Here is a 23,582-nt window from a genome sequence, read left to right as displayed (position 1 = left end):
CCACTAGGGAGCACGTGCCCAGAGCCTCTTGTGACTGTCTTTCTTTTCAAATCATTTCTCCTTTCTAAAAAAAAATTTAAATATGCAGCTCAATGGCTTTTGGTATAGTCACCGAGCTGTGGGGCCACTGCACAGTCAGTGGCAGGACATTTCACTGACCCCCCAAAGAAATGCTCCACCCCTTTTTCTGCCATCTTAAGTCCTCCATATCCCCCACACCCCCGGTAGCTGCTAATCTACTTTCTGTCACCTCCGATTTACCTATTCTGGACCTTCCTTATAAAGAGACTCACGATGTGTGGGCTGTGCGTGGCCTCTCTCTGAGCACAATGTTTGCCAGGTTCATCTGTTGTGTGATCCGTGCTGCCTCCTTTCCATGGTTTATTGAGGTTCCATTGTGTGAATAGATGCCCGTGGCTTATCCATCCTCTACATCGTGGGTGCTTGCGTTATTTTTATTTGGGGCTGTTATGAATGGTGCTGCTGTAAACATTTGTGTACATTTAAAAGGCATTCTGGGGCCCGCCTTGTGCCTGCATTGCCAGCATCCCATGCGGCTGCCAATTTCAGCCCTGGCTGCTCTGTTTCCCATCCAGCTCCCTGCTAATGCTCCTGGGAAAAGCCGTGGAAGATGACCCAAGTCCCTGGGCTCCTGCCAACCGTATGGGAGACCTGATGAAGCTCCTGGCTTCAGCCTGGCCCAGCCCTTGCTGTTGCGGCCATTTGGGAAGTTAGCCAGCAGGTGGAAGACCTCTCTCTCTCTCTGTAACTCTGCCTTTCAAATAAGTAAGTCTTAACAAACAACTTTAATATTGAAAAACTTCAAGTATATTGCCAAGGGCAATAAAGCCCTGTGTTTTCATGGCACAGCTGTATCATCACCACCTCAGTGTGCCAACCAACGTCCACCTGTCTCCTCCCAGCCCCACATCATCAGAGCTGTGTGCTTTGTTAAAAATGTCTATTTATTCACTTACTTTTATTTTAAAAGCAGAGAGGGAGATCATCTTCCATCTGCTGGTTCACTCCCCAAATGTCTGCATCAGCCAGGGCTGGGCCAGGCTGAAGCCAGGAGCCAGGAACTCCAACCAGATCTCCCACGTGGGTGACAGAGGCCCAAGCTCTTGAGCCGTCACCCACTGCCTTCCAGGGTGTACATTAGCAGGAAGCTGGATTGGAAGAGGAGTAGCAGGGACTCGAACCACTTACTCTGATGTGGGATGAGGGTGTCCCAAGCAGCAGCTTAACCAGCAGTGCTGTGGCACCCTCTCTGGGTGGTGGGTTTTAAGATGATCTTTACCCTGCAGTCATTTGAAACTCACATGGAAGCTGCACATGCCCTTCCCTTGGCGGCCCTCTCGCATCCACTTTCTTTTTTTAAAGATTTTATTTATTTATTTATTTGAAAGGTAGAGTCACAGACAGTGAGAGGAGAGAGAAAGGTCTTCCTTCCATTGGTTCACTCTCCAAATGGCAGCAATGGCCGGAGCTGTGCCGATCTGAAGCCAGGAGCCAGGAGCTTCTTCCGGGTCTCCCATGCAGGTGCAGGGGCCCAAGGACTTGGGCATCTTCTCCTGCTTTCCCAAGCCATAGCAGGGAGCTAGATGGGAAGTGGAGCAGCTGGGACTTAAACTGGCACCCATATGGGAGGATTAACCTACCGAGCCACGGCCCCAGCCCCCATCTTCTTTCTACTCTGTGGATGGGAGGGGGCATAGGCTGGTTAGCGTCACAGGGGAGCCAGGGGAGGGGAGGGGCAGAGACAGAGCATCTGCTGGCCGGGCTCAACAGGTGGCTTTGCTGTGCCCTCTGCACGCCGCTCTTTCCCAACACCGCTCACCTTGCCCCTCTGCCCTCAACACCCAGGCCCCACGTGTGAAAGATGCAGGGTTCGGGAGAAGGGCCATGCTGAGGGTTAGGGCAGGGGCAGGGGCTCTTCTGCTCACCCCCACGGCAGCCTCGGGATGCATCCGTCTCAGTGCCTTTGCCCAGGCTGTCCCCTCTCCCAGGGATGCCACCCCTGCCAGTGCCCCCCCTCCTCTGAGAGCCCTCCCTGACTGCCACTGGGCACCGACCCTCGACCCTCGGTGCTTCCACAGCCCCTGCCCCAGAGACCAGGGCCCCCCTTGGGGAAGCACAGTGATGAGAAGCCCTGCTCCCCGGGGTCTGAGAACGAAGGCCACAGGAGCCTCCGTCGGCAGTATTCTGAGCCCGGCCTGCCACTGGTGGGCTCCTCCCGTGGTCTCTTAGCGGGTAGGGGTGGGTATGGAGGGCGGTCAGGCCCACACCAAAATCTCTCTCCACCTCTGGTCCCAGGAATCCACTGGGCCAAGTCTGCCACCCAGAGCCGCAGCTGAGCTACTGGGCAGAGGGAGAAGTCGGCTGCCCCCCCTCCCCACGGCCTCACCCTGGGGCTCAGCGGGGTCCCCTGGGTGTTGCACACACCTAAGGGCTTGTTGAGAGAGTGCATCGGTTGGGATAGCAGAGGCTTTGCCGACAGGAGAGGACATCTTGCTCCTCACCATCCTTGGTCCCCTACAGCTGGTGTGGCCCCTCCCTGGTGTCAGGACCCAGGCCCCGCCCATTGTGCTGCTCACAGGCGTGGCCTCTTCCTGTGGTCCCAGAGGGCTCCGTGCCATGTCTGCCTTCCAGTGAGGCCCACCTCTCCCCTGGAGGTGACCCCCATCCTATGGATGGGAAGCCAGCTGGGTGGCCACGCCAGCCTGTGAAGGAGGCTGAAAGAGGTATGCTTTACTCTGGGAGGCCGTGTGTCCAGCTGCACATCAGAGGCTCCATACCAAGGAAGGAGAGAGTGGATGAGTGGATGCGGCGACCACTTGGGTCTCTGCCTCCATGACCGTATTTGCGGATACAAGGGTGCTGGAGAAGCGACCCCTGGCTTGGGACCGAGACCATGACTCCATGTACACAGGTTGTGTCCAGTCTGTTGGGCGGGGAGGGTCTCGGTGGTGAACCACCAGAAGGCTGCTTTCCTGGCCCCCAGGGACACGGGCATCTCAGTGCCGTGCACCCCAGCACCCACGGGCTCCCTGCCTGCAGGGGCCTTCCCCTCTCCAGAGATTTCACCTCCTCCCAGGAGAGCCTCCGTGTCACCCTGCTCCGTCTCCCTTTCTGTGAGGTCTAGTTTGCCTGTGGAATCTGAGTGCCTGTTCCAGCATGGGGTGTTGTACTGTCTTAATTGTTTCAGATGGTCTGTCTCATGTCATCGATGGGATTGCAGGAAGCATCTGAGATCCTGCGAGTCCGGCGGCCCCCACCAATGGCTCGTAAGACAGGAGTTACTTGATCAACTCCTGATGACGGCCACCTGTCAGCAGGGGTGGTGCTGAATATGTCTGTAGTTTCTATTTGGGGTATTACCTAACTCTTAGATAATTTTCCAAAGCCATGGATGTGACTTGTAACGCTAGAATGTTGCAGAATGGCCTTACTTTAAGCTGATGTCCTTACTTTATTATTTTTTTAAGATTTATTCATTTTACTTGAAAGGCAGAGTTAGAGAGAGGCAGAGGCAGAGGCAGAGAGAGGTCTTCCATCCGCTGGTTCACTCCCCAGATGGCTGCAATGGCTGGAGCTGTGCCAATCCAAAGCCAGGAGTCAGGAGCTTTTTCTGGGTCTCCCACACAGAATGACTTGGGCCATCTTCTACTGCTTTCCCAGGCCATGGCAGAGAACTGGATCAGAAGTGGAGCAGCCGGGACTTGAACCGGCACCCATACAGGATGCCGGCACTACCGGTGGCTTTACCCACTGCGCCACAGCGCCGGCCCATTTCACTTTAGAGATAATTGTATTTCGCCCCTAGGAGAGGGACTCACTGGTTGGAGGTGGATCTCACTTAAGTTGATGGCTTCCAAACTGTGTTCCAGGGAGCCCCAGGCTCTGTGGCTGTAGAGGGAAGGTACTCTAAGCCCCGGCTTCTACTAGCCAGCTCTGCTATTGTCTCTCTGATACAGGAAGGATCTTGCTAAAATTCCATTTAAAGAAAGTCTCCCAGAAAGATTAGTCTCCTAATCCCAACAAGCTGCAGACAAAGAGGCGGAGGAGCAGACTCTGGCTGAACAGCTGAGATGCTGATGAAATGGACCGGATCTGGCTGTGAACAGCGCAGCTGGACGTCCAGCCTCGGGGAGCTGACGTCCTCTGGTGCAATCCAGCCAGAGATGCACAGGCATGCGGAGAGGGTCAGCACGGACGAGCAGGCCGTGCAAGCGTGGGCGAAGCTGCCGTGGGGCAGCTCGGGGTGCGCTGGTCAGGGAAGGCCTCTCTGGCCGTGGATGCAGCCGGGGGAGAGCCACCTGCAGTTCAAGGGAAGTGGGTTCCAGGCTGAGAGGGGTCAGGTGCGTCCGTCCTGGAGTCTCAGAAAAGGAGGCAGCTTTCCTGGACAGGAAAACAGGTTTCCAAAGGACATTGTGAAGCACATGCGAGGGCCGGGGAGCCCCAGGGGCCCCAGGCCCACAAATGGGGCACAGCAGGAACCAGCATGACTCCTCCTGTGGAGACGGGGATGCCACAGGTGCCTCCTGTTCTTATCTGACTCCCACACCTGGGACCAGGGCTCCTGCCAGCCCCTTGGGCCCTGGAGCCATGGGTCGCTGGAGTTAGTGTCACTGGCAGGTGGCTCAAGGTATGTTCCAGGCAGCAGACCCTCTGGCACTCCTGGAGCTGGCCCTGGGAAGACGAGATAACCTCTTGGGGACTTGGGCTTTGCTAACTCCTTTCCTTGGAGTGTACCCGTCTTTGTCACTCCGATGCGGGCCGACACTGCCAGGACTGGAGGGAAGCACAGTTTCCTGGAAGGTGGGGGGCTGCGCTGCAGTCCCAGCTGTGGGTCCTTAGCTGGGAACCTGCCTTACGCTGCGTTCCCACCTGTAACTTGGGGTGGGAACATACACTGCCAACATGCTGGTGATGGACAAGAGAAGCCATGTGGATGTGTTCCTGGCGCTGGGGCAAAGATTAGTCACAAAATAAGACTTTGATGAATGAATGTTGAGTGGATGAATGACTAAGTGAAAAGAACATTGTCTTGAAATAGAAAAGCAAGGTAATGTGGTGTTTTTCAAACTTTAACTGAAGAACATCCAAGGAACTTATTTTTTTTTAAAACATTTATTTATTTGAAAGGCAGAGTTACAGGAAGGCAGAAGAGAGAGAGGGAGAGGGAAATACCATCCATCTGCTGGTTTACTTCCCAGGTGGCCTCAATGGCTGAGGCTGGGCCAATCTGAAACCAGGAGCCAGGAGCTTCTTCTGGGTCTCCCACACAGGTTCAGGGGCCCAAGGACTTGGGCCATCTTCTGCTGCTTTCCTGGGCCATAGCAGAGAGCTGGATAGGAAGTGGAGCATCTGGGACTTGAACCAGTGCCCATATAGAATGCTGGCACTGCAGGCGGTGGCTTTACTAGCAACACTGGCCCAAATCCAAGGAACTTATTAGAACAAACCAACAAAGACGCCCAGCATCCGGGGAATCCAGCCTGGTCTGGTGAGCACTTGCAGTGCTGTGACTGTGCGCTCATCTGCAAGAGGACTTGGTTTTCCTGCGGGGACTCTGGTAGCCCAGAGGTGGGAACACCCCTCTGGGCTGGCGTGGTTGACCCCGGCCAGCACCCCAGGGTTATCACCAGCTTGCCTCCAGTTGACTCCAAAGGTTGTTAGTAACCCAAGTTCTAAACTACAAGGAAGGCAGACTTGGGGTGTGGGTTCCTTTTTGGCATGGGAGACTGGGTTTTTCCACCCAGCGTGCCAGGCAGACACGGCCATGGGGATTTTCAGTGGTGCAGCATCCTCCACGGGGTCCTGATGCTAAGCATCCCAGCCTCCCCTGGCTCCTGGTTGGATAACTGTCCCCATGGCCACCACGACGTCACCAGCTGGACTTCCCCTGGCCCTGGCGGCCGGGCCGCCCCTCATTTCTTCCCTTTCTTTCTTGTGAATTCAACACGTCCTATCCTTTTGCTTTATATTTCACCCCGTGGTTTTGGTTGGTGCATCTGTTCCAGAAGCTGGAGAGCTTCGTCTTCAGCTCGGCCACTGTGTCACTAGAGCCGTGACTGACAGCCTCTGCTTTCTCCTGTGTGTGTGTGTGTGTGTGTGTGTACACGTATGCACATGTGTGTATGTGCTACCCAGATGTAACTTGGGTTTCAGTCCTGGCTCCTGGGCACACTTTCAGAATCAAAATAGCTTTATTAAAAATTAGTGCTGGAGCTATTGATCTGCCCGAGGCGGCCGTGTTTTGGGGGAAAAGGCGTTTCGCTTGGATCCACACCCGGCTCTAATGCTAATAATGCTTGCAGCTGTTGGCCAAGCTCTCCCATGTGCCAGGTGTGGGCAAAGAGCTTTACTTCTGTGCGGCGTCTACTTTAATCACCCAGAACCGCAGGAAGTGGATACTATATTTATAGTCATTTTACAGATGAGGAGACAGGGATTTAGAGAGAGCGGATAATTTCCCCCGGTTCATATCACACAGCCAGGACTGGGATTTCTCTATATTTCTATGCTTGTGATTTCAATAGTTGCTTTGCAAGAAGCACAAAGGCTCTCTCCCGACACTCCACAGGCCAAGCAATCGCACATTGATTAGCACAGTGAGATCAAATGGCTTGGCAAATGCAAAGAAGAACTCTTTATAAAATGCTGTCGCAGTGGTGTCACCGTGTGGTCGTTGTAACCCACGCTACCATGTTGGGCTCCCTGCCATTCTACTTTCTCAATGGAACTTGTGTTGTACATGCTTAAACTTCTCCAGCAAGTGGATAAAGATTTATTTCCCAGAATAATCCTTTGGGCTTAAAATATTTAAGGGTCTGGGCTGGACGGAAGCTGGGAGCCAGGAACTCAATCCAGGTCTCCCACAGGAGTGGCAGGAACCCAACTGCTTGAGCCGTCACCACTGCCTCCCAGGGTCTGCACTGTTAGGAAGCAGGTGTCAGGAACCAGGAATCAAACCCAGGTGCTCCAGTGGGGAACACAGGCAGTTAAAGTCTAGGCTAAACACATCCTCCTCCTTTGGACATTTAGGTGAAGGAGCACTGATAAAGCCCAGATGTGCTGGTTCCTAGGGAGGAAAGTCTCTTTGCCAAACAGCTCACGTAGGTGTAGGTGACGTGCACTAATCCATCCCCCTAGCACCAGCAGGGGTTCACAGAGCCCCTCCTAGGTCCTAAATGCCTTGCCTCATCTGTGTTTTCATTTAACAGCAAGCTTCTAACTTTGGAGTGACGTGAGCTTTACAGGAAAGTGGCTCAGTGGATACAGTCACTTCTGTACTTCCTGCACCAGGTTTCCCCTGAGGCTAACACTGACAAGACCAACGCTGAAACGTCGGCATGGCTCCATCACTGTGAATTAATTCAGACATAATTAGAATTCACCTGTTTGTCTTTTTGTTTTGTTTTGTTTTTAAAAAAGAAGACATATTTATTTACTTATTTGAAAGACCTTTAGAGAGGTCTTCCATCCACTAATTCACTCCCCAGATGGCCGTGACAGCCAGGGCTGAGCCAGGCTGAAGCCGGGAGCTTCTTCTAGGTCTCCCATGTGGGTGCAGAGGCCAAACACTTGGGCCATCCTCCACTGCTTTCCCAGGCCACTAGCAGGGAGCTGGATGGGAAGACGAGCAGCCGAGATCCAAACCTGCACGGAGAGGGGATGCCAGCATTGTAGGCAGTGGCTTTACCCGCTACGCCACAGCGCTGGGGAACTCATCCATCTTTCTAATGTCCTTTCTCTGCCTCAGAATCCAACTCAGGTGCCCACACTGCATTTGGTGGACCCATGTTTAAGCTTTGTTTCTTTGCTTCACTTTGGAATTAAGTTCAGGAGAGACAGTTGAGCCCTGTTCCTGATTCTATAAGGAAAGCTCGCAAAGTGCAGCCACATGTGGCTCCCAGTGCTCTCCGAGAGTGCCCCTCTGCACCCTGCGGGGACCCCCAACCACCCTTGTGAAACCACCACGCAGGGAAGCTTTCGGCTCAGTCCCAGCCCGGGAGCTCAGGACATCCACGCGGGGCAAGCGCAAGAGAAAGGGCGGAGGCAGCAAACTGCCCTGCGGTTTGCCCACCAGACTCAAGTGTGGCTGGGCCATGGAAGAATCCCACGTTCCCTATTAGAAAGACTCCCACCAGCCCAGCAGAGTGGAGGGTCCTCCTTGGTCCCAGCTTCAGGTTATTCCTTCTCTCCATTCATTCCTTGTTGGCTTATTTAAAAATTTATCAAGTCCCTACAGGTGCTAAGTTACGTGCTGGAAAACAAGATGGAAATAGTCTTGGCTTTGGGAGGATGAAATGGCTCATTTATGCATTCTTAAATAGCTTCTCAGCATTCGACACTGGGATAGGCAATAGCGGGGCGGGGAGGATGTATTTTTCATGCATAAGGTCTCCGAGTTAGCGTTTTCCCACTTCACAGTGCTACAGAAGCACTGCCATTTGGTTTTTCACTTTCAGCACAATACTCCATAAATTACCTGAGGTATTCAACACGTTATTATAAAATTCGCTTTGTGTCAGGTGATTTTGCCCCTCCATAGTCTTAATGTAAGTGTTCTGAGCACATGTAACGTAGGCTGTAAGTAAGATATGATGTGCACCAGGTTAGGGGAATGGTTTAATGCGTTTTTAAAAGATTTATTAATTTATCTGAAAGTCAGAGTTACACAGAGAGAGAAGGAGAGGCAGAGAGAAAGAGAGGTCTTCCATCCACTGGTTCACTCCCCAGTTGGCTGCAATGGGCAGAGCTGCGCTGATTGGAGGCAGGAGCCAGGAGCTTCTTCTGGGTCTCCCATGCAGGTGCAGGGGCCCAAGGACTTGGGCCTTCCTCTACTGCTTTCCCAGGCCGTAGCAGAGAGCTGGATTGGAAGTGGAGCAGCCAGGACTTGAATCGGCACCCATATGGGATGCTGGCATTGCATGCAGCGGCTTTACCTGATTTTTGACTTTGAATATTTTCAACTTTCAATGGGTCTATAGGAAGTTGACCCCATCATAGGTTGAGCAGCATCTGGGGCCCTGTCCTGAAGGTGCGCATCAAGCAGAGGCAGGCAGTTGGCTTGGGGCAGCCTGGGTAACTCATGAGCCAGTGTCACAGGCAGTTATTCAGGGGCTGGGGTGACCTAAGAGCAGGGTGAGCAGGTCTGGCTTCCTGGAGGAGGCAGCTCTTATACTAGGCTTTAGGATAAGGTCTGGAAAGGTGGCAAAATTAATAAATACATAAAAATAGAGGAGGGGAGGCAGAAGTTTTCAGGATGCATTTATGGGCCAAGACGGGACTGGCCTGACTGGAGCAAGGCCTGGGGGACAGGGGAGGCTCCATCTGGAGATGATTTGGGTCTGCTGGCGTCTCCCAGGGGTAACTGAGCCCTCAGGAGGGAGCGGGGAGGAGCCAACTGACCCTGCCCTGTCGCCCGAGACCAGGGGTGTGTCCCTGGAAGCAGACTGGCTTGGGCGTCCTGGGGCTTGGAGCTGCCTCTGCTGTGGACCTTGGACTAGTGACTGAGCAGGCCTCAGTGCCTCAGTCTGTGGGGTTGAACCTGCAAGACAGGGAGGCACCAGGCAGGTGCAGAGCCGTCATGACTGTTAGGGGCAGGAGACAGCTGGGGCGGGCCCAGCTCCCAGGGCTGTCACGGGGCCCTGGAGCTGCCCGTGACAGACAGAGGCCTCTGTAACAGGTATAACCGACTGAAGCCTCAGACAGCGGCGGGCCGGAGCCTCGGTCTTCGATAGAGGGGCAGGTCTGGCTGGACACGCAGTGTGCCCTAATTAGAGCGGGTCCCCAGGGAGGAGCTGCTGCCCGACAACCTTGTCTCCTTGTCAGCTGGGGTTCGCCTGGAGCCCCCCCACCACAACTCCCAGGCCTTGGGGTGGCTGGTTCTTTGCTGCAGCCTGACCCTAGGGTCCCCTTGCTGCACAGGGAGAGGCTAGGGGGGTGGCATTGCCCGTGGCCTTGAAGCAGGATCGCAAAAGAACCTTCTGGGCCCTCCAAAGGAAACAGAGGGGCAAGAGCCGGAGCAGTGGCTCTGTGGACATTGTGAGTTTTCAAAGAACTTTCTAGACACACTGCCTCTGCTTGTTTTATGTCAGGGTGATCAGTACAGGGCTCTGGGGGAGAGGCACACAGGGCACACAGGGCAGGTAGGGGCTGGGCTCTGGGGGCCTGGGCCTGATGTGGGGGGGGGGGGTGGCTTGTCAGCTCTGGCGATGAGTGGGCAGGAGCACTTGTGTTCCCACAGCAACTCGGATCCTACAACCCAGTCTTTTAAGCCTGAGTCTGCAGTGAACTCTTGGGGTTAGAGGAGGTGTGTGTAGCCTGGTTACTCTCCATCAAAAATTACCATTTGGTTTGGTTTGAAGTGCAAACTAGGTCAGGGTTTCTTGCTGTTGGCTAAAGCCAGGAGTGCATTCAGACCGGAGCAGACGTGTGGTGGTGGTGGAGGTGCGGCACGCTCGGGTTCTGCCCCCGCGGACCGTGTGGCCTGTGCTACACCCCAGCCTGCTTTCACTCCCAGCCCAGCGGTCTGCGGGCCACTGTGCCTGAGCCTGCCCTTTTCCCCAGGCAAGTGTCTGTCTGGGCTGCTGTCTCTGACCTAGCCTCCCACAACCCCAGCAGCTTTAGGGTGGTGAGCTGAGGGGCTCCTTCCTAAGCTAGAGGGAGGCAATGGGCCCCCACCTGGCTTTACCTCGGAACAGCCATGCTCTTAGCTGTGTCATAGACTAGGTTTCCATTTAAGATTCCTTCTGCGGCCAGCATTGTGGTGCAGTGCGTGAAGCTGCTGCCTGCCATGCTGGCATCCCACATGGGCACTGCTTTGGGTCCTGGCTGTTCCACTTCCAATCCAGCTCCCTGCTAATGCACCTGGGAAAGCAGTGGGAGATGACCCAAGTGCTTGGGTCCCTTCGCCAGCGTGGGAAACCCTGATGGATCTCCAGGTCCCTGGCTTCAACCTGGCCCAGCCCCAGCTGCTGCGGCCACTTGGGGAGTGAGCCAGAAGGTGGAAGATCTCTCTGTCTCCCTCTCACTCTGCCTTTCCAATAAACGAGAGCCCCAGAGGGCCTCTGTGGATCTTCCAGTGACAACACTGTAGCGTCCAGCCAATGGCGCTGTGGCATGGGGCACACAAATAAAATGACTAAATCGGGGGTCACTGCCCCCTCAGGGGCTTGCTGCCACTGTGAGGATAAACTGAGATTATAGATAGGAAAGACTTTCTTGAGGAAGCCACTGTTGTCATGATAATAATATTAATCACCATTATTATTATGGTGGGGCTGGGTTGTCAAGATATACCCACGGGAAAGCGCAGCCTAGGATGCAGCCTGCAACCTGGGGCCAGGCAGGAGCGGCAGGCTCCCACGTGCTCCATGCAGGGATTCCCAGAGTTGCCAGGGCTTTCCTGGGAATGCTGAGCTCCCCAGCCCCGGTGCCCCGCCCCTCCACTACCCCCAGGAGCTGCTGCGCCCGGAGTTCCCGAAGCAGGGCCGCCCGTGGTGGTGCTGTGTGGTGATTGGAGGAGCTGGAGGCTGTTGCTAGGCTACCAGTCGGTGGGAGACCGGGCCATCACATCCCTGGTGACAGATCCATCCCACACGGCAGCGGACCTAATTCCATGCTGGATCCCAGCAGCTTAAACTGTCAGCCTCCAAGGGCCCATCTTTCTAGGACTTCTCACGTAGCAGGAGGCCGTGGGGGGGGGGGGGTTGGTGGAGAGAGCTGCTGTTTTCACCTGGCTGCTCCTCTCCCTGAGCCTCCGTGTCCCCCTCGATGTCTGCAGTTCCTCGGTGTGTTCATTATTCACGCATGCATTCGTGTTTATCACAAGCCTATGTGTTCCAGGCTCCATACTGAACGCTAGGGACGAAGGCAGGAATAGGACAGAGACCACGCTTGCCTCCCTCCGAATGGGGGAACATGCGCATTTAAACAAATGAGATAAGCGCATCTCCCTTTCCTCCTCCCTCTCCTTCAGGGTTCTGCCAGCTCCCTCTCTCCTCCAGAGCCTGTTGACAGGAGAGGCAGCGTGGGGCCAAACAGATCAGCACTGCAGCCTGGGGGCGCCCTCCCACACAGGCCCTGCCCCTTTGCACGCACCTGTGAGCCCACATCTCGGTCAGAAGGCGGGCAGGGACCATGTGCCCTGTTCAGATGAGGAAGCCCACCCCTGGTCACATAGGGCACTGCTGGCAAAACCGAGGTTGGGCGCTTGTTATACGCAGGCGTTTCTGAAACTGTCTGCCTCATGACGACACAGCAAGGTGGATGCTCTTTTCCCCTTTCTTTCTTTTTTATTTTTAAGATTTATTTATTTATCTGAAAGTCAGAGTTACACAGTAGAGAGAAGGAGAGGCAGAGAGAGAGGTCTTCTATCCACTGGTTCACTCCCCAGTTGGCCTCAATGGCTGGAGCTGCACCAATCAGAAGCTGGGATACAGGAGCTTCTTCTGGTCTCCCATGCAGGTGCAGGGGCCCCAGGACTTGGTCCATCTTCTACTGCTTTCCCAGGCCACAGCAGAGAGCTAGATTGGAAGTGGAGCAGCTGAGACTCGAACCGGTGCCCATATGGGATGCTGGCGCTGCAGGTGGCGGCTTTACCCACTACACCATAGTGCTGGCCCCTCTTTTCCCCTTTTCTACAGGTGGAATAATAAAAGCTAACAAAGGTCATGGAGTCAGCCCTTGATGATCCAGATAGCATGCGGTACAGCTGGGATTTGAACCCGGCTCTGCAACGGACACAACCACAGATGAAACTTTCTCTGAGTAGCTTAAGCAGAGAGGCGACTTCCAAATGCCCTTCAAAGTCTCAGCCCCGGCATCCTATTCACTGAGGTTGCTGCTCAGGTTCTTGGCACAATAGGCTCATAAAACGTGGTCAGTTAGCCAGGGTAATCCACATATATAACCTGCTTACCTATCCATCCAGGGGCACCTCTGTCTTTCTCGGGTTTTTATTTTCCTTTGCTCACACACAGAGCAAACACTGAGCGCTCCCACTAAGTGCTGGAGAGGCTTGGTGGAGGTGGGGAGGGTGGTCCATCTCCTACAGGGGAGTTCTCTGAAGACCCTTCTGTGGGCAAAGCGCAGCGAGAGCGGAGGAGGGGACCAAAACCTGGCCACCAGAGAGCCTCCCTGAGGCACACGACACTTTGAGCCTGTGGTGCAATTTTTTTTTTAAAGTTTTTATTTATCCTAAAGTCAGAATTACAGAGAGAGGGAGAGACGGAGAGAGAGATTGTCTAACCACTGGTTCACTCCCCAGATGGCCACAATGGCTAAGGCTGGGCCAGGTCGAAGCCAGGAGCCAGGATCTCCTTCCAGGTCTCCCACATGGGTGCAGGGGCCCAAGCGCTTGAGCCATCCTCCACTGCTTTTCCAGGCCATCGGCAGGGAGCTGGGTCAGAAGTGGAGCAGCTGGGACTCGAACCAGCATCTAAGTAGGAGGTCACATCGTGGGCTGTGGCTTTACGTGCTGTGCCACGATGCTGGCCCTGTGGTGCCTTTTTAGAGTTCCACCTTGTGGTGGTCCCTGTGGGTCTAGTACCACACAACCTGGCGGTCTTCATGCAGCTTGGAAGGAAGCCTTTGATGGGAGAAGGTGCTGGGAGAACAGAGATGCGTAAAGAAGGAACTAGATTTATCCCTCCTCGCACACCCAGCAGCTACTGTCCTTGACGCTCGACTGTCCTCCAATGACGACTTGTTTAACCAGAATATTCTCCTGAGGGTGGCCAAAGAGAGAGAAAGGATGAGAAGCGAGAGACAGAGACTCAGAGAGACAGAATCTGCATGCAAAGATGCACACAGAGACCCAGAGATGCAGACACAATGTTACCCCGTGCTCTGCAGCCCCGGGACAGCAGGGATTGAGTTTTGCACGAGGCCCGAGACTGGGAGGAGTCAGACATCCCCTGCCTCCTCCTTCCCTGGCCACACGATGCTGGTGGAAGCACGGCCCGTTTCCAGGGCAGATGTGAGCACCTTGTGGGAATGGCCACACGATTCCCATGATTGTGGCTGCCGCTCTGTCCCGGTTACTCATCACCGCCCTGGAGACTTGAGAGTCAACCATAAATGAGTAATACACAAAAGCCACACGTAAAGGCAGCATCGCCAGATCCTACGTACGCGTGCCTTGGCCCCTGGCACGCCCGCTTCTAGGAATCCACTCTAAGAAAAACAGTTAAGGACATGGGCAAAGAATTTAGAGGGAGTCTTTCCACAGCCGCATTCCTTTAAAAAGCGAGCAAGGAAGCACAATTTTTGCCCCATCCCTATAGAGGACCTCTAATAAATAATGATATCCCCTAACAATAATCTCAAATTCTACTTTGAAAATTAGCTTGTGAAGGGGGATTTATTGACTGTGCAAGACACATTAGGTGAAAACAGTAAGTCACACATATTGTATAAATAGGATTCCCTCTAAGTAAGAATAAAAAAAAAAAAAGTCTAAAAAAGAAAATACATATATAAAGTCGAAAAAGATCAAATGATAACCTTCGGGTGGAAGACATCCAAGCCGGTTTTTTTCTCTTTTTGCTTATCTGCATCTTTAAAACTTACTTCCTTCACGATGTGCGTGTGTAATAAGAACAGATGTCCGTGCCTCCATCCCCACGGGCCTCCTGGTGGAAGTGCAGGTGCTTCGGGGAGGCTGAATCCTGTGCTCCCCGCCCGAGGCACGGGGAGAGGCCCCTGCCCTTTGCCAGGCTCAGGCTCAGGCTCGAGGCACGGGGAGAGGCCCCTGCCCTTTGCCAGGCTCAGGCTGCTCGTTAAGAATTGCAAAAACTGCGTGTCGGTGCCCCAGTTCAACTCCTCTTCCCAGCTGCTCTTGCAGGCGGGACCTTGGTGACCCAACACCTTGGTATTCATTGCTCGGTTGCTTCAGCGCCTGCTAGTAGGCTGGCCGCCACCCTCCCTGGAGGGCAAGCGCTGTCTACACACCTGGGCTGATGCGAAAGCTGACCTTGCTGAAACTGCAGGGCCTTCCTGCTGGGCCTTCCCGCCTCCCAGAGGCACCTGCCTGCCAGCAGGGTCAGGTTGGGCCCCTCTACTCAGAGGCAGGTGCAATCCTGAATGCTGGCGAGAAGAGGCCGTCACCATGGCAACCCAGGCTCGTTCAGCCTCTTCAGCCCCGGGCTCAAGTCCAAACCTCAGGGAAAGAAGGTGATGGCTGGAGCCACAGAAAGGGCTGCCTGGCCCTCTGATGTCAGACGACGCCCTGGGCTTTTCTCTGCCAGAGTTTCCACATCTGTACAATGTCCTGAAATGGCTTGTCTCCACCCCACCCCCACGCCCGACCAGGACCAGTGTAGAATCATCTGTGAACTGTAAAAATGAGAGGAAGAGAGTATTCCACACCAGCTTGCTGGTGTGCGATTTTGGGGCAAATCACATGGCGTGAGGATGGCCTCGGTGGCTGTTTTGAAAGGGAGAGTAAGGCACACAGGGATCTCTTCCCAGATACGCAGCAAGGCGCTGTGAGAATCCCAGAACCTCAGAGATGGGAGGGCATGCTAGTCCCAACCACCCATGCAGAATCCCTTTAATAAACCCGGGGCCGGGCACCTGTCCACCCTCTGCTTGTTTAAACCGCACCCCCTCCTCCCCACGGCGGCTCCCAATGACACAACTTCCCCATGGCTCCACGACACCAGCTGTAAGAAAGCTCTTCCACACAGGATGTTTTGCAGTCAACGACGTCCGTGTCTAAGAATTTAGCCATCCTTTCCAGAGCCACTTCCACTCCGGAGTTTTCCCGACGGCTTGTGTAGGGCAGAAATTCACATGGTCAGCAAGAAGCGGGCTCAGGCCCCAGCTCTGGAAGAAGCTCTTGGCTTAGCATAGTAGAAGCAGCGTGGGTTCTGGGGTCACACACCCTAGGTTACATCTCACCTGCTCCATTCACTTCCAGCATGGCGAGAACTAAGCAAGACAGCTCTTCTTGCTAAGATTACAGCCCAAACCTCCCCGGTGGGCTGCTGGGGGCTTGGGGAAGGCCTAGGCGTTATGCCCTGCTCTGCCCCCTCCCTGAGCTGCTCATCTGCCCGCCAAGGCTCTGGCACCTGTGAGCCCTGACATGCTCCGGATGCCAAGGTCACCTTCCTCTTGGGCCGACACCGGGGCCATAAAGGAAAAATGATGCAATGGCTCCGGGTCAAGGTTCAGCTCCTCCTAAGCCTCGCAGCCAGTGCACCCCTCCGCGGGCCCCGACTCTTGGTACAAACCCGCAGCTGCTTCCGTGTGTGGCAGGAGTCTCTGGGAGACCCTGGGAGAATGTGCTCTGGGGGTGGGGGCCCTCCAGGCACGGCCATGGGAAGTAGGGTTGGGAAAATGACCGTATCCTGTGTCCACTGGCGGCCAGGGAGTCTGGACACCCGGGGCCAGCTGTGCCATCGCCCGGCAGGGTCCTCTGAGCCGGTGACTTCCTGCGTCGGTACCCTGCTCTCCTCGGGGGCGGGTGCTGAGTGAGGTGGCAGTCACCGTCGCCCTGGTGGCGCCGACACCCCTGCCCTCTGTCTGCTCTGCAGATGAGTACCTCCGAGTCCTCAATGTGGGCGTGGCCGAGGTGAAGAAGTCCTTCCTGGGGCCGCTGTCCCCGTCCTGCAAGATGGTGCAGATGATGAGGCAGTTCCTGTACCGCGTGCTGCCCGAGGACTCCTACAAGGCGGCCACCGGGAGGCTGCACGTGAGCCTCACCCGCTTCACGGACGGAGAGAGCGTGGTCGTCTCGGAGTACACGTCCAAGGAGGAGCTCATCGAGGTGAGGGGGCTGGGCTGGGGTGGGCAGGGGCCAGGGGTGCAGGCTGGCAGCGGGGCTTGGGGGCTGCCCCTGCTGTGTCTCCACAGCTCCCGGATGGGCCCCAGGTTGCCCCTCAGCCTGCTTCGTGCCCACAGTCTCCCTGTGCTGGGTGCAGAGTAGACCAGGAGGGGTTGCAGAAACTCGGGAGGAGTCAGAGGTGGCCGCCATCCTCACACTTCAGCCCCTCCCTCCACTCCGTCTTGCTGGCCTCTGGACCAGTCCTGGAGCTTCTCAGGGGCCCGGGGCTGCTCACAGGGGTCCCACAGCTCCTGGAGAGCCTCCAAGCCTGGGCAGCAGTGGCTGCTCCCCACCCCCTCCCTGGCCCTGAATTACTCCCAGTCTGTGGCGGGGTGAGGGGAGAGGGTCCCCCCCCCCTCCGGCCCTGACAAAGGCCTGGATGATCCCGCCCAGCCAGTCTGTGCACAGCTGGAAGCTTGAGCCACGGGTCACTGTCACTGCCAGAGTGGGTCTGATTAAGCTGCATGGCCTCCATCCCTGCTTCCAGTCTCCTCCCCACCCCCAAACAGGGCCTCGTCCCATCCTCACAGCCCCTGCATGGGCCTGAGCAGGCTGCGGACATGCGCTCAGGGACCCTTCCTCTCCTCCCACCTCCTGCCCTCCTCGGTTTATTAGCTCCCAGTTCTTCACCATCCACCTCCTCCCGCCCACCCCATGTTGCCATTCCACTTCCACTGCTGCAATGTTCTCTCCCCACACCTCTCCCTCCCATCAGGGCAGCCACAGCAAACGCTACCCAAACTGGACCCAGGCCGTCCGCACCTGCTGTGCCCTCGGCCAGGGTCCCCTCCCCCCTTCCCATCCTACTTCCTCTGCCTGACTCCTGCCCCAGGACCTCCTGAATCACTGCCCGCCCTGCTGCCCTGCACCCTCCTTTGGGGTCACAATGCCCATGCTCTCCTGCACCTCCAAAGCACCTGCCACCCTCTGTACTGACACCCACTGCATCTCACCCCTCCTTCATGTCCAGAGCCTGCCCAGGACAGATCCCAAGAATGGTTGCTGGATCACTCTGGATTTGCAGAAATTAGGGGTCTGAAGGGACCGTGGGATACTGAGGCCCTGTCTCTCCTCAAAGCTGGGGCATCAGACCCAGATGAACCGTGCAGTTACCAAGCACCCACCTAGTTAGGGCCAGCTCCCAAACTGGACTTGGGACACTGCTTCCGGGGTGAAGGCCTGGGCTGGTGGCTGGGCTTGGGGCCGGCAGTCTCAGTCTTGCTCTGTCTCCCACAGGCCTTGTACTGCAGCTGCTTTGTCCCCGTGTACTGCGGCTTCATCCCCCCGACTTACCGCGGTGTGGTGAGTGCTGGGGGAGGAGGACAAGCCGGAACCAGGACCACCTGGGGATCCCCAGGACCCACATCCCGGACAGTGGAGGGGAGGGTCTTGGGTTGGAAAGTTGCATGCTTGTCTACTCAGAATTCCCACTGTGGGTAGACTTCCGGGGCTGTTGAATGAATGCCCCTCCCCACCCCGGCACGGTGGGGGAGTGGGCTTCTCTCTGAACCCATTACTGAGCCTGGGAATCAAGGCTGCACAAGCGCACAAGGTTTTTCAGACTGGACACCAAGAGCAGAACACGAACCCTGGGCTTAGACCAGCGCCACCCAAACATTCCTGTGCCCTTGAACTCCTGGGGGTCTGGTGCAGTAATGCAGACCTGAGCCAGTGGATCCCGGGGTATCTGTGATTCCAGGCCGCCAGCCCACCCCCCACCCCGGCGTGGGGAAGGATCCGCATGTGCTGGTCCCCAGGCCACTCTCTGAGCCCGGCTGCCCAGCCCATGCCCCTCCTCTTGTCTACCTAGAGAAGATAAGCTCCAGGAGGAGGATTTGGGTGGAAGAGCCCCTATTGCGCATGAGCTGGGTCCGTGGCGGCTGAGCAGGGGCCTGGGCACCATCTTCTGCCGTACCTGGGGCGGCCCCTCACCCCCACCCCAGGGCCTGAGGGTCCCCGTCTGGGCACCATGACCTGGCTGAGGGGGCAGAGTGAGGACAGAGCAGGGAGGGCCTCGGGCTCACACTCGCAGGCTCTCCGGGGCCTCAGCAGACACGCCTCGCTCCGCCCACAGAGGTACATCGACGGCGGCTTCACCGACATGCAGCCCTGCTCCTTCTGGACGGACTCCATCACCATCTCCACCTTCAGTGGGCAGCAGGACATCTGTCCCCGCGACTGCCCCGCCATCTTCAACGACTTCCGCCTGTTCAACTACTCCTTCCAGTTCTCCCTGGAGAACCTCGCCCGGATGACCCACGCACTCTTCCCACCGGACCTGGTGGTGAGAGTGGGAGGGGCGCGGGCGGGGGGCGGGGCCGAGCTCCTTCCATGCCCCTCCCCTCACCCGGCCCTCCCTGCTCCGGCTCCCCCAGCGTCTTAAAATGGTTTGCTGGCGGAATGCCTCGGCTCTGACAGCCGATGCACCAGGCCGCGGCCCAGGGACTGAACCCAGCTTGTGGCTTGGTTTTGTACAGCCTGGAGCTAACAGTGGGTTTTCCATTTTTAAACAGTTGTTAAAAAGGGGGGGGGCGGGGGCAGAGGCTACATGTGGCCAGCAAAGCCCCAAATATTTATTCTCTGGCCCTTTTACGTGCCCCTTCCACTGGCCCCTTCCACGGGCAATATCTCATGTGATCCAGCAGCTGCCACTGCCATACACCCTGTGACTATGCCCATTTTACAGATGATGTTGAGGCGCTGAGAGGTTACAACCAGTAGGTGGCAGCACTAGGATTTGAACCCAGACTCCAAACTGCTACTTGTTTGGTCCAAATGTGCCTTCTCTGGTTCCACCATAAACATCTCACCCTCCCACGGTGGTGATCACCGTGAGTGACGTCACACGCTAACGCAGCCTTCCTGGGACGTGGAAGCAGAAACGGTCCCCAGCCCGTCTGAGCAGATAGCGAGGGCTGGGACACTGCGTGGGTTGGGAGAGCCTCATCAGAGTTCAAGGGCAATGAAAAGTGCTGCCCCGGTGGGGAGGGGCCTGTTCCTCTCGGTTAAACTTTCCCTGTGTTCCCTACGCCCAGATCCTGCACGACTACTACTACCGAGGGTACGACGATGCGGTTTTATACCTGAGGCGGCTGAGTGAGTACCCGTGGGGACCCTGGGAGGGGGAGGGCAGGAAGTGGAAGGGCCCAGTGTTGGGCGGCTGCCCCCCAGATTTGCCACCTGGAGAGCTGGACATGGGGTGGGCACCTGGCAGCCTGCATTGTCTCAGGTAGGCCGCGGAGGGCAGAAATTAGGATGCCCGTGGAGAGGGGGCCTTTTGGAGGTGGGCCGGCGTGCAGGGCATCGCCATGCACATATCTGTGTTTTTTGTTTTTTGTTTTTGACAGGCAGAGTGGACAGTGAGAGAGAGAGAGACAGAGAGAAAGGTCTTCCTTTTGCCGTTGGTTCACCCTCCAATGGCCACTGCGGCAGGCGCCCTGTGGCTGGCACAACGCGCTGATCCGAAGGCAGGAGCCAGGTACTTATCCTGGTCTCCCATGGGGTGCAGGGCCCAAGCACCTGGGCCATCCTCCACTGCACTCCCTGGCCACAGCAGAGAGCTGGCCTGGAAGAGGGGCAACTGGGACAGAATCTGGTACCCCCACTGGGACTAGAACCTGGTTTGCTGGCGCCGCAAGGCGGAGGATTAGCCTAGTGAGCCACGACGCCGGCCATATCTGTATTTGAAGCCATGTTGAGGAAAGTACCTAGTTCAGAGCCCCCTGGTGAAGTCCATTCTGTGTCATCCCATTCTCTTCCATTGTAGTCTCTCTCTAATAAGACCGTGTTATTGATGTAGAACAATATGTGATTAGTTTGTATTTGCATAAGACTTTGAGTGACATACAATTCAGCCAGCTAGAGAAGGGGGCTCCTTGCCCAGTGCTAGGTCAGCAGGTGGGCGTTGCCTGGCGTCCCCTCTGTGCCCCATGGCAGGGGAGGAGAGAGGGAGGGCTTTGGTGGCACTTGTCACGTGCTCTGGGCCACAGAGGCCAGGGCCACGGAGGCCAGGGCCACAGCTTGGTTAGAAGAAATGAAAAAAATCCATTTTCCATATTTAGAATTTGAATTCCGTAGGACTGCCGGGGCGGCGGATGTTTGGCTGAGGTTACGTGGCACACTGTTTCCCACGCGGCCACACGCATGGGTGCCCTTCCTGGCAGCTCTGCAGTGTTCCATCGCGGCCGCCCATCAATCCCAGCCTGCCCGCTGCTTTGCGTTTCCGGGGGTTGCTCACCTGAGTGAGGCTGGGGTGACTGCTTGGTGCTCGCAGCGTTAGCAGCCACTTTGGGGGCGAGGGTAGGAGTGGAGTGAGATTCTCTCCCTAGCACAGGTTCACACATGACTTCAAAATCACTTCCTGCTTCCCCCAGCTCCCAGGTCCCCACCCCTTGACTTTTCTCCAGGCCCTTTCTCCCAGGCTCCCCACCTCCCTGAGCTGTGTGACCTTGGGGAAGTCACTTCACCTCTCTGAGCTCTGGCTTCCTAGTGATTAAAATAAGGACTGGCTCCTAACACTGACTAACCCTGTGAGCTCGGGCAGGAAATTAACCTGCTGGCGCCTCCATTTCCTGATCCGTAGAAGGGGCTTAACGTGCACCTGCCTCACTGCTTCCTGATGAAGATTAAAGCGCAAAGCCTTGGTGCAACGCGCTAGCAAACGGTGGCCTTCTGGGGAGTGCCAGCCTGCTGCGCCTAGCCCACCACCCCTCCAACCCCAGCACGCACCTGTGGGCAAGACAGAGCCCTCCCAACCCCAACGCTGGAATCTCCCCCCATCCCCCACAGCCGCAGGGGTGGAAGCTGTAGGAACCCAGCCCCAAGTGTCTAGCAGGCGGACCCCCTGAGTGGAGCACTAGGAACGGGGTCCTTTTGGCCATTGGCTGGGTGTTAGGAAAAGAGTTGCAGATTGGTGCCTCCTCGCACGGGGCTCTGTACATGTTAGGAAAAGAGGTGCAGAATAGAGAGGAGGCAGTGTATGAATTTACAGCCAGGCTGAATTTATTCAGAGGAAATAAATCCGTAGAGGTGGGTGACCAACTGCCCGAGTGCACGCTGATGGAGTGCGTGGCAGAAGGAAGGCCCTGAGCCCAGGGACTGGGCCTTTTTATATCTTAGGAGGGCTAGGGCTGGGGGTGGGGGTAGGGGACAGCAGGCGGAGGGGAATTCCTGGAACTGGTCTTTCAGGTGGCCGTGGGGGCGGGGTAGGAAGGCAATAGGGTGTGGGGACCCAACTGAGAGTCAAGGGCAAGACATACATTCCAATGTTTATCTCTTCTGGGCAACGAGCAAGAGTGGCTGAGGCTCTTGTCTTTGTTCCATCACTGGGAAGCCCCCCTTCCTCCTCACGGGTGGGGTGGGCTCTGCAGGACCCCCTGACCTGAGACTTGGGTCTTGGGGGCGGACGTCCATTCCCTGGCCCGGGAGGGCCCTCTACAACTAGGGGTGTGGAGGGAGGCCCCTCTACACTGTCTCCCCTGTATCCCTTGGCTCTCCTCTGGAACATTTTTCTCTTGGGGCAGGTCCTGGGGAGAGGTACAGAGTGGGGTTAAAAGGTCACTCATCCCAGCAGGGGGCGGCGCAGCCAGAGCCCTCTCCCCCTCCCCCACAGCACACGGCACGGCGGCGTGGGTGGCTGCCCTATGCTCCAAGCCTCGTGGTGGCAGCTACTCCCGCTGTTTGGTCCTTTCTCTCCTGCACTGCCCTCACCCCTACCACGCAGACACTTGGGGCTTGATGGATGGAGTTTTTCTCCCGGCACCAGACAGGAGCAGGAAGCCCCACCCCGAGAGGTCTCCCTCCCGAAGGGATCTCCTGCACCTCACTACTCCTGCCCGCCCGGCCGCCCCTGGCAGCGGGAAGGGCATGCAGAGGTGCCTGAAAGTCCCACATTCCCCATGCTGCTGCTCTGGGAGCCAGGGCGCTGGGGGAGGCTGCAGCTCCGAGCAGCTAACGCATCCTTCTGACAGCAGGTGTGCCCAGCCCACGCCTGCCTTCCCTGCCTCCCGCCCTCTGCCCTGGGCAGACAGCCTGTCGCCCCCTCCCACCTCCCCTTGTCCCCTGTTCCCAGGCAACCCGGACCTGCTCCCCTTTGTCCTTATAAATTAATTTACATTATCTAGAGTTTTCGCTAAGTAGACTTTTTTGTAGCAAGGATTATTTCCCTCATTTTTTTTAAGGTTTATTTTTATTAATTTGAAAGACAGAGTTACAGAGAGAGGTGGAGACAGAGAGAGTGTGAGGTCTTCCATCAGCTGGTTCACTCCCCAAATGAGCCGATCTGAAGCCAGGAGCCAGCAGCTTCTTCTGGGTCTCCCACAGGGGTGCAGGGGCCCAAGGACTTGGCCATCTTCTACTGCTTTCCCAGGCACATTAGCAGGGAGCTGGGTTGGAAGTGGAGCAGCTGGGACTCGAACCAGCACCCATATAGGATGCCGGTGCTTCAGGCCAGGCCTTTAACTCACCAAGCCACAGCACCAGCCCCATTAAGTAGACTCTTAAAGGTACAGACTCTTTGGCTATCTGGTCTCCGAGTCCATGTAGCTATGCTGAGGCTGGTCCAGGCTGTTTCGTACAGAACTCGTCCATGCCTTTGCACTTTCATCCCGCTGCGGGAGCAGCCGCTGCTCATGTAGCCGCACACCTGTGCAGGGCCACACCAGGCTGCCTCCGGACTCGGGCTATGACCCGGTAAAGCTGTCGAGGGCACTCATGACTTAGGTCCATGTAGGCGCATGTG

The 23,582-nt window shown here is 56.3% G+C and overlaps 1 protein-coding gene across 1 annotated transcript in view; it reads left to right on the top strand.

Moving 5' to 3' along the window:
- The window catches only part of PNPLA1 (patatin like phospholipase domain containing 1), a 44,164-nt gene that overhangs the window by 10,018 nt on the left and 10,564 nt on the right, over positions 1-23,582 (top strand). Inside the window, 4 exon segments of the mRNA XM_008262834.4 lie at positions 16,554-16,786; positions 18,080-18,145; positions 18,918-19,127; positions 19,879-19,939. Of these exon segments, the coding sequence (XP_008261056.2) occupies positions 16,554-16,786; positions 18,080-18,145; positions 18,918-19,127; positions 19,879-19,939 (570 nt within the window).

Source organism: Oryctolagus cuniculus, chromosome 5, assembly GCF_964237555.1.
Source record: "Oryctolagus cuniculus chromosome 5, mOryCun1.1, whole genome shotgun sequence".
Taxonomy (NCBI): Eukaryota; Metazoa; Chordata; class Mammalia; order Lagomorpha; family Leporidae; genus Oryctolagus; species Oryctolagus cuniculus.
This window is presented reverse-complemented; position numbering and strand designations above follow the sequence as displayed.